Source organism: Eleginops maclovinus, chromosome 12 (assembly GCF_036324505.1).
Source record: "Eleginops maclovinus isolate JMC-PN-2008 ecotype Puerto Natales chromosome 12, JC_Emac_rtc_rv5, whole genome shotgun sequence".
Taxonomy (NCBI): Eukaryota; Metazoa; Chordata; class Actinopteri; order Perciformes; family Eleginopidae; genus Eleginops; species Eleginops maclovinus.
In genome coordinates, this window is record NC_086360.1 from 27432259 (window position 1) to 27443179 (window position 10921).

General features: G+C 38.4%; 1 protein-coding gene across 1 annotated transcript in view; it reads right to left on the reverse strand.

Annotated features, from left to right (window-relative positions):
- Positions 1-7655, reverse strand: part of htr7c (5-hydroxytryptamine (serotonin) receptor 7c) — a 38449-nt gene extending 30794 nt beyond the window's left edge. Inside the window, exon 1 of the mRNA XM_063896480.1 lies at positions 6912-7655. Coding sequence (XP_063752550.1) covers positions 6912-7399 — 488 coding nt within the window. The 5' untranslated portion in view covers positions 7400-7655. The remainder of the gene's footprint in view (positions 1-6911) is intronic.
- Positions 7656-10921: the final 3266 nt, after the last annotated feature.

Below are 10921 nucleotides of genomic sequence, written 5' to 3' on the forward strand. Positions count from 1 at the left end.
CTCTACTTTAAAGAGTCCTCTCCTGCTGATGTTCAGGTGTATATCAGTATGTAGTGTCTCTACTTTAAAGAGTCCTCTCCTGCTGATGTTCAGGTGTATATCAGTATGTAGTATCTCTACTTTAAAGAGTCCTCTCCTGCTGATGTTCAGGTGTATATCAGTATGTAGTGTCTCTACTTTAAAGAGTCCTCTCCTGCTGATGTTCAGGTGTATATCAGTATGTAGTGTCTCTACTTTAAAGAGTCCTCTCCTGCTGATGTTCAGGTGTATATCAGTATGTAGTGTCTCTACTTTAAAGAGTCCTCTCCTGCTGATGTTCAGGTGTATATCAGTATGTAGTGTCATATGTTTTAGATTATATTACCCTACCATTTCTTTCTGTCCCCAGGACCCTACAGTGGTTTAATTTGGCGCTGATTAGGTTTGTGTTAAGTGGATACTGAATGTCAGAGGGTGTGTATTCCACCAGGAGACTCTCTATGAAAGCCTGTCAAGTCCGTGCAGGATCATAAACTCATCCACCGTACACCAGGGGACCACTCATACAGCACCACATTGTCCATATTGACATATACATATAAGCTGCCCTCAGTCAACCTAAAGGAGCTCAGAGAGACAATCAATATCCCCCTGCAGCAGAGCATCATATTCCTCAGGGAGAATATATATATAATCCCAAAACCTGTTCAAACCTGAGCCTCATCTGCAGCTACTGTATGGTTTAAATTTAAAATGCATGTCCTTGGGGAGCCTTAAATGACAGCAAGAGAGCCCTAATTACAGCTAATCATGGGTCTAATTGGCAACTCCCATCCTGATGAATTATCTCTAAGATTCCCATTGTGAGTCATATGCCAAACACACACTGAATTCTAATTCAAATGAGTCTGTTTTCAGGGAGAACAACAGAAACGGCTCAGAGAACTATGATTAAGTTGTCTCGAAGCAGAGGTGGAAAATAACTAAGTCCTTTTACTCAAGTGCTGTACTGAAATTCAATTTAAGGTACTTGTACTTACTCCACTACATTTATTTAGTTGCTAGGCAGATTAGGATTAAAGATGGTAAATATAATCTCCCTTAAATCAGACTTTAGTTCACCTGCAGTAAATCCAGCAGCTACCCTGCAGTATACAAAGCCATTAGAACTAGCTGCACCTTTACCAGCTCTGAGAACACTTTAATGATCAATCATTATAAAACATATCAGAGATATTATTCTGAAATGGACCAATCAGACAATGACTACTTTTACTGTCGCTACTTTAAGTACATTTAGAGGAGAGTACTTTCTACTTTCACTGGAGGAACATTTAGAATACTTTTACTGAGACAGAGTATTCCTACACTCTGGTACTTCTACTTTACTCAAGTACAAGATCTGAGTACTTCTACTTTACTCAAGTACAAGACCTGAGTACTTCTACTTTACTCAAGTACAAGATCTGAGTACTTCTACTTTACTCAAGTACAAGATCTGAGTAATTCTACTTTACTCAAGTACAAGATCTGAGTACTTCTACTTTACTCAAGTACAAGATCTGAGTACTTCTACTTTACTCAAGTACAAGATCTGAGTACTTCTACTTTACTCAAGTACAAGATCTGAGTACTTCTACTTTACTCAAGTACAAGATCTGAGTACTTCTACTTTACTCAAGTACAAGATCTGAGAACTTCTACTTTACTCAAGTACAAGATCTGAGTACTTCTACTTTACTCAAGTACAAGATCTGAGTACTTCTACTTTTACTCAAGTACTAGATCTGAGTACTTCTACTTTACTCAAGAACAAGATCTGAGTACTTCTACTTTTCTCAAGTACAAGATCTGAGTACTTCTACTTTTACTCAAGTACAAGACCTGAGTACTTCTACTTTACTCAAGTACAAGATCTGAGTACTTCTACTTTTACTTAAGTACAAGATCTGAGTACTTCTACTTTTACTCAAGTACAAGACCTGAGTACTTCTACTTTTACTCAAGTACTAGATCTGAGTACTTCTACTTTACTCAAGTACAAGATCTGAGTACTTCTACTTTACTCAAGTACAAGATCAGAGTACTTCTACTTTTACTCAAGTACAAGATCTGAGTACTTCTACTTTTACTCAAGTACAAGATCTGAGTACTTCTACTTTTACTTAAGTACAAGATCTGAGTACTTCTACTTTTACTCAAGTACAAGACCTGAGTACTTCTACTTTACTCAAGTACAAGATCAGAGTACTTCTACTTTTACTCAAGTACAAGATCTGAGTACTTCTACTTTACTCAAGTACAAGATCTGAGTACTTCTACTTTTACTTAAGTACAAGATCTGAGTACTTCTACTTTTACTCAAGTACAAGACCTGAGTACTTCTACTTTTACTCAAGTACAAGATCTGAGTACTTCTACTTTTACTCAAGTACAAGATCTGAGTACTTCTACTTTTACTTAAGTACAAGATCTGAGTACTTCTACTTTTACTCAAGTACAAGACCTGAGTACTTCTACTTTTACTCAAGTACAAGATCTGAGTACTTCTACTTTACTCAAGTACAAGACCTGAGTACTTCTACTTTTACTTAAGTACAAGATCTGAGTACTTCTACTTTACTCAAGTACAAGATCTGACTACTTGAGTACTTCTCGCCCCTCGGTCTGGAAGCAGGAAGACTCAGGAAGCTAATCCAGTAGCGTTTGGGTCAGTGGGTGTTCTTTTGATTTCACGGCAGCAGATTTAAACTCCTACTCTGTCTCCTCAGTCGTGCGCGCTCACAGGTGGGTGCGTTTGACCCGTCTGAGTATTAGAGCAAATCTGTTTACTCATCACAGACTCTGGCCATCCCACCACCTCGGCTCCACCAGAATGAAAACCGAGGCTGGTTTAACACATTAATGTTATTCATTATTATATACCTCTTTCAAAATGCAGATCTAGGAGGTCGAAGCAGATTGGACAAATCTCCAGCGATGCGGGTGTATAGAACAACCCTTCTTACATTATTCATGAGAGGATACTGGTAACTCATCCATTTGAACTGGTAATATTTAGGTTGCTATGTTCAACAAAGAGCCAACTACTTCTATCTGTAGAGAAGTTTTACGTTTCAACCATTTATAAAGTTACTTTTAGCTCATTATTCTAACAATCTCTATTTATTACGTCACTTTTTAGTAAAGTATTTCAGCTTTTTATCCATAAAGTTACTTTTATCTAAAGTTTTCAACCCTGTCCTATAAATATAAGTAACATTATAAGGTGTATAAAGTTATGTTTAGCTTACTATTCCAACCATACCTTAGAACACACCTTTCTGCTAACCATACTGTATTACTATTCGCTATTTCAACAGTTTATGAGGTTGATTTTAGCTATATATTCATCACGATAGCTTACTTCTAGCTTATTTTAACCGTCTATAATGATATTTTTAACTTAGTATTTATTAAAAGTAATACATATTTATCCATTATTGGTGTTATTATTTTTAGATAGTTATTTAAACTCTTTCCTAATTATTGAAGGTAGTTATTTGAACTCTTTTAGCCGGCTTACTTTACTTTAAAATACGTTTGCATTACTTTGGACTATTTTAAACAATTATCCAATCATTTAAAGCTTAAAATTGAAGATATTTTGATATATTTTTGACTAATTAATTCAACCACTCAGTCATTACGTTTATCCCCTGGTTTAAATTTCTATTCTGCGTTGCTAAATGTTTTTCACGCACTCTTAATTGATATTATTTGTCCGATTGTGTTTGGGAATTAGTGGCCTATAGAACAACTAAAATATAAGATTGACAAATGATGTGTTTTAGCCTTCCTTGGGGAGTGAGTGTCCAATAACGTGACCTCTGTGACCTCTCTGTGACCTAACCCTTTGTCCAACAGGCTCCAAACACATTGTCAATTACAGTATATCACACAATGATATCTGGGATCCACTTCCTCCCATAATATCATTACCCTCCTCAGGAACACTTACCTCCCCTCCCACAGTTCTCCCACGAGCAGGAAGCATGCATACACATAATGCACTAAGGGAACAACACCTGATGGATCAGCTGGAGGATTGATCAGACCGTCAAAACTACAATGAGCCCCTGTCTTCAATACGGGTACTGAGGCAGAACAACGATCAGTTGACACTTCATCCAATGTGTATTATAGTGGGAGCACTGGAAATGTCTCATGTGTGGAAAGCAATCAGGATGAGCACTTTGCAGAAGAGCTGCAGCACACCTGAGACAAATCCAGGATGAAGACTATAATCTCACACTGCACTGTAACTTCTATGCATGTATTTTATTCCATACTACAGCTGTCTTCATTCAAATCTAAAATAAAAACGCACCTCTTCAGAACTGCTTTAAATCCTTGGGTTTCATATATCTTAAGCGTGTTATTTTTAGGAATTTTTGCCCATTAAGTGTCTTTGAATACCAAGGAAAGCTCTCTATAAATAAAAGTATTATTATTATTCTTTGTTGTTTAATGATTCTTTAAACCCTTGATGTCTTTTTTTTCTGGTAAAGCTCTTTTAATTGCCTTGTGTTGAAAGGTGCGTTATGAATACACTTTCCTTGAGATAGTGAGAGTGCATCTCGATGAATGAATTTACTTTTCCCATGTTGAATGTGGAATGTAATGCACCTCACTGTTGGGCGATGGGGAGCTAAGTTGAATGAATACTTCAGGAAAGATTAGCAAAACCCCGGGACGAAGAAATTCATTTTCATACTCAAAACTGCTCCACCAGTTCACAATCTGCTCAAAGATTATAGGTCAACCCTGAGAGAGACTCTACGAATCAGCAGACCATAATAAAATAGTGACGTTGTCCAACAACATCATCTCTGACCCAAACCAGGTCCTGAACAGTGAGGATGAATTGCTACCAGATACATGGTCCCACGATTTAATAAAGGGAGACTGAAGCTCTCCTTTGTGCACCTAAAATTAAACACAGAGTTGAATCCAAAAGTCGAATGTACGTTAGAGGCTCCTGAACATGTTGTCTTCAGTCTTGTATAGCGTCTTGATATTTGTGCTTGTTTGATGTTGCAGAAGGAGCTGCTGTGATGCAAGAAAAGGCCCGACTTGATCTGACAATAAAGAACTTTCGTACGTTGAGTGAGAAAGCGAAACAGTATTTGTAGTTCAGAAATGAACTTCCCCTAGCAGCACTACGAGTTAAGGTTAAGGGGGCGTGAGACACTGACAGAGAGCAGGTGCGGTGTGAGCCTAACCGATCCGTAGGTCTCAATGTCAGAGCAGCTGTAAGGTCCATCGGCGCAAATCAAGCGTAATTACAGGAAACACAGCTCATCATCCGGTCAGGCAAATTAATTAAGCCTCAAATTAATCACAGTCTGCGTGTTCATTCGTTCTGCAGACTGGTAATGGAGCTGCATCCTCTTCTAGGCATCTTATTGTGGATGTTTTGTATTATTTTTTACGTCCCTTTTGTGGTTGTTCAGTATGTCTAGAGTCCTTTTTCATATCAATCTCTTTGTTACGTGCATGCTCGTCTTTACGTGAGTTCTGTGTGTCTTGTTTTGGTTTCTTTATCTCTTTATGGTCAGTTTGCGTCTCTCTGAAGTCAAATGTGTGCCTTTGGTTTCTGTCACTTTGTGGTGTATGTGGTATTTCAGTTTCTCCTCAATCACATGTCTGTGTATTCATGTTCTGCAAACTGTCAATACAGATGTATCCTCTTTGTGGAAGCAACAACCTCTAGGCATGTGTTTGTGGATGTTTTTCATATGTCAATTCTTTTTTACGTCCCTTTTTTGGTTGTTCTGTAGGTCTATAGTCCTGTTTAATATCCATCTCTTTGATAAATGCATCTCTTTATGGTCATGTTGGATCTAATTGAAGTCATTGTTTGTCCCTGTGTTCGGATTCTGCATCTCTTAGAGGTCCTGTACCACCTCAGTTTTTCCTTAATCACACTCTGCGTATTCATTTTGTGGTTCAGTGGTTTTATCCGCACAGAGGAATAGTTGATCATGTACGGTGATGTATTTGAATATCATTCCGTTGTACCAAAAACAAATTCATTGCTGAACAGCTTGAACTTGTTTCTGGCCCTTCATAGAGCAGCTTAAAATACAGCTGTGAGTTTTAGTTTCATTTCTTACTCCACATTTGACATTAATGCAGTTTGGGGTAATGAATACTTTAACTATGCAGCCAGACGTTCTTAATATGTGTAGGTATTTGTTTTAAGTAACAGAATTTGTTTGAGTAATTTACTTTGAATTTATTTAATTACATTACTGGGGGGGGGGGGGGGGGGGGGGGGGGGGGGGGGGCATTCCTGTAATCTCAATCAAGACTACAGCTGGTTTAAAATAACCCTATGTTTGTGCTCCTGAGTCCTGCGTTTTAGGCTATTTAGGATTCCCTTTCCTGACAACCAAATGTAGAATATTAGCTCATCGTTTTCTTCTGTGCAGTCAAATCATTTAACGTTTTCTATTTCTAGAAACAGAAATATCTCACACAATATAACACTTTATCTCCTCCTTGTTATTGGACACATACAGTACATGTAACATGGGACATATGTTTAAAAACCCTTTACCTCTTTTTAGATTGGCTTTTGCGACATCCCCTTTAATTGGTCCTTTAATCTTTATTATACATTTATTTGGGCATTCCTGTAATCTCAATCAAGACTACAGCTGGTTTAAAATAACCCTATGTTTGTGCTCCTGAGTCCTGCGTTTTAGGCTATTTTATTTTATTGTACACGATCAGATGCATTATCATGGATGTATTCTTTCGGAGGGGGGCCACAGGGGGCTCCAAGCAGAGTTACCTCCCTAGAACCGCCCATGCTTCATGCGTAATGTTGATGCCAGTGCAAATTATCACGCTTTTTTCTAGTTACTATAACTTTGGCAACTTACCTATCGACACTGATCACACACAGGGTCATGATGGAGGCAGTGCAGCACATTACATCCATGGCGATGAAGATGTTGCAGAACACCTCTCCAAAAAGCCACTTTCCCCCGGTGAGATCTGTCACTATCACAAACGGCATCACCACTATGGCCACGGACAGGTCCGCCACTGCCAGAGACACCAGCAGGTAGTTTGAAGGTTGCCTCAGCTTCTTCACCACAGACACCGCGATCACCACCAGCGTATTTCCCATGACAGTGACCGCCGTGATGATGGCCAGCATCACCCCGATGATGATCTTCTCCGGACGCCCGAAATCCTGCAGCTGCTCCCCGCAAGACTGGTTCCACATGGCCGTGGGACCGATGGTGGTGAAGGCGTCGTACAGAAGCTGCAGAGAGCCATTGATAACTTCGGAAATATCCTCCTTCTTAGTAAAAGTGAGCTCAATTCCCGAAGTATTGAACATCACGACGACGTTATCCCGCATGGGTTGCAAGGGATGCCTCGCAAGTGCACTCCAATTACGCGCATATTTGGATGTGAGTAACCTGGTGCCTGTCCAGAGGTGTTAGATGGTGGCTGTTGCAGCAGCTGCTCCACATCACAGTTTCAAACTACTCACTGAGACGTCTTGGCTGTTTAAGAAAAAGATGTGTACTCCATCCCTACAGGGAAATCCAAAACAACATATATATAACCAAAAAAAAGTTACACCATCAAATCATAGATGGTCCCGATGTGCTTGTTTCCCGAGCTCACTAATGGACAAATGAGGAGTATTTGGAGAGTTGCGCAGCGCAAACCGCACCTACCCATGTGACGCATCACTGAGGGCGCGCAGACAGTCCCCCGACTAGAAAGCAAACATGAAGGACACGGCAGCGGTTTCAAAGTGGATTTAAGGGAGCTCCAAGTGTGTAGAAGCGTGAATAATTTACTGGCTTTTTGTAACATTTGGGCACAGGACTCCCTCTCCAAACTCACCCCCTGACAATTCAATTTACAATATTTACTGATATAGAAAAGCAGTTATGAGTTTCTATTTCTATTACCACAAATATGTCACACAATATAACACTTTACATCTCCTCCTCCTTATTGGACACCCATGTGACACAAGCCTTTTTGGAGGAACATAAATCGTGCAGCAAAGTTTGCATTTAAAAAAAGAAATCCCAGGTTTTAAGGAGATCAAGCTTGCAAAAGCATGAATAATGTAATAGTTTTTTACATTTGGGAACAGGATTCCCTTTCCTGACAACCAAATGTAGAATATTAGCTCATCGTTTTCTTCTGTGCAGTCAAATCATTTAACGTTTTCTATTTCTAGAAACAGAAATATCTCACACAATATAACACTTTATCTCCTCCTTGTTATTGGACACATACAGTACATGTAACATGGGACATGTGTTTAAAAACCCTTTACATCTTTTTAGATTGGCTTTAATTGGTCCTTTAATCTTTATTATACATTTATTTGTATCTTGTTTTATTTATTCATTTATTTCTTGGTTTTAATTTGTATTATTTATTTTATAGTTTTAGTTCGGCATCCGCTTTTTTAAATTGGTCTAATATTTTTTATTGTTTTTCTTTATTTCTTTATTATTATTATTATTTCATTAGTTTTTTATTATTTTTAAAGGTTTTATAATTTATTTTACTGTATTTTTACATTTTGGGAGGGATCATTATTTATTTTATTGCATTTTCTTTAGATTATCATATTTGAACTGGTCTTAAAGCACTTTGAGCTCCACCTGGTGCTCTACAAATGCAGGGATTTTAAAATTATTTATTTAAACAAGAATAAGACTCTTTTTTTGGAGAAACATACATCTTGCTCTTTTTTTTTTTTAACTGCATATTTTCCCACACATGCCTTCGGATTTGAAGAAGACGCAGGAAATGGACCTCATGGCATTTTGCCAGTGCTTCTAACAAGCAAAAAAAAAAAAGCCTGTCTACAAATAGAACATCTCAGTCAAACTCAAATCAAACGCCTTTATGTTGTGCTGAAGCCTTTCTGTGTTGCCTTGGCTCCTCAGACGCATAAGCACGGAAGACAGATCAACAGAGGAGGGCGATGGGAGAGGATCATATGGGAAAGCATCCCAGAATTTTGGCTGCTTGCATCAGGCAGCAACATCTGTGGTGTGTTTGTTGCCCCCTGGCTCTGTTCTTTCTTATTCTCCTTTTCCCCTTTTTTATTTTGTTCCCTTGTTTCCAATTTTTTTCTCACAGTTTCTATTTTTTCCAATTTCTTTTAGTTTTATTCTCTTTTTTTTTCAATTATTTCTCATTTTAAACTTTAAATTGTATTTATTCTGAAACATATATGAGCATCATCCCTTTTCTAAACTAAAAAATGCTGTCATCAGCGTTAGACATATTAAAGTAATAATGCAGTCAATAAAATAAATAAACAGAAAACAAAATAGATAAATACAGTTTCATATTTCAGATGGAACATTTGTTCAATTCTACTAGTTTCGATTGCCTTCTAATCCATAATGTTTTTAATAGTGCGACTATATTCTTTTGATTCTTGGTCAAAAATGATTTATGAATATGAATTTTCCTCCAAAAATAAGATATACTGTTCAGAAAATACAGAATCTGCATCCATTCTATCTCGTTGAAGTCTGAAATTGTCTTTATCCTGGAGTTGTATGTTTGTTTGGTTAAATGGCGCACAGTTTCCTCAAAATGTACAGTGACATTCAATATCAAGTCTGAATCTTTCCAGGGTACTGTGTGTCCAATCCTCCTAACATTTATTTTTGAGCAAACATTTGTTTCCAATTAATCAAATTTCTGTCCAATTGATTTGTCCATGCAGAGTCGTCCTCTGGGGAGAGCTACACTGTGTATGCAATGATGTTACCCTGGCTCTGTGCTGTTTCCCACCATGCCCTTAAAGCCTGTCATCACTGCTCCTCCCCCACCCTCTGAAATGCTAGGCTGGCCTTTTAGTCACCACTACCTACTGCTCAGTCAGACAGACAGGTCAGTAATGATTGTCACATCGCATTAACGCCAGTGACCCTTCCGCTGTCCTACTTCCGCTGACGATGTTACCTCAGATTTCAGAGGAGATTTGAAGCAACTTCTCAGGGCTTATGCAAAGAGACCCATAAACGTGTGCGCGTCTCTCGGCCCCCCTGAGGGCTTTGTAATGAGAGGAGTTAAATAGGTATAAATTACACCTGCGTTTGGAGCAAGAGAGAGGTGCAGGGATGATGATTATTGGATCGTGACTGTTAAACAGAGGTGGAAGAAGTACTTCTTTTAAATTAGACCGTATAAGACAGACACAATACAGAATGAATATGATAATAAAGCCTTTGAGTCTCAAATCTTTGAATCTTGAATCATGCAGTTTTACATTTAACCCGTATTTGCATCTGCATGTCAATGACTTCTTGATGTTTAAATGTCAGAACACACCGCTTAGGTGTTATCTAAACATGCATTTGACTTGACAGGTAAAGCTGTTGACTTGGAGCCAATCTGCCCCCGTGACATGAGCTGGCATAATCGGAAGTGAAATGTCTTTAGATGTAGATTTAGCTGAAGGCAGACAGGTGGAAGGTGTCCCTGCTGAATGGCCAAGGGAGAAATAAACATTGTTTATTTCATTTTCCTGGCAGTAAATTGAGGATTTGCGAAATTAACCTTAATAAAGTGTCACCATCAGGCGTGCAGAAGCAAGCAGCTAATTTAATCAAAATGTAAGAGAGCAGCAGAATAGGAAAACACATTTATTTCAGAAGGACCAAATGACACTGGGAGTGTTTGTGGGTGTGTGGTTTGACTTCCAAATGACAGACCAACACGATTATAAAACAAAGAAGCCATAATCCTATAATTAATATGACCTAAATAGGTTTATAAAACATGTTTACTAAAGAATCCAAGCTGTCTCGTATCCATTTTAGTCCGTGTGCCAGGGGGTCAGTGGTGCTAGTTTGGAGGCAAAGTGCCTGATATGGTTTTTGTCCTG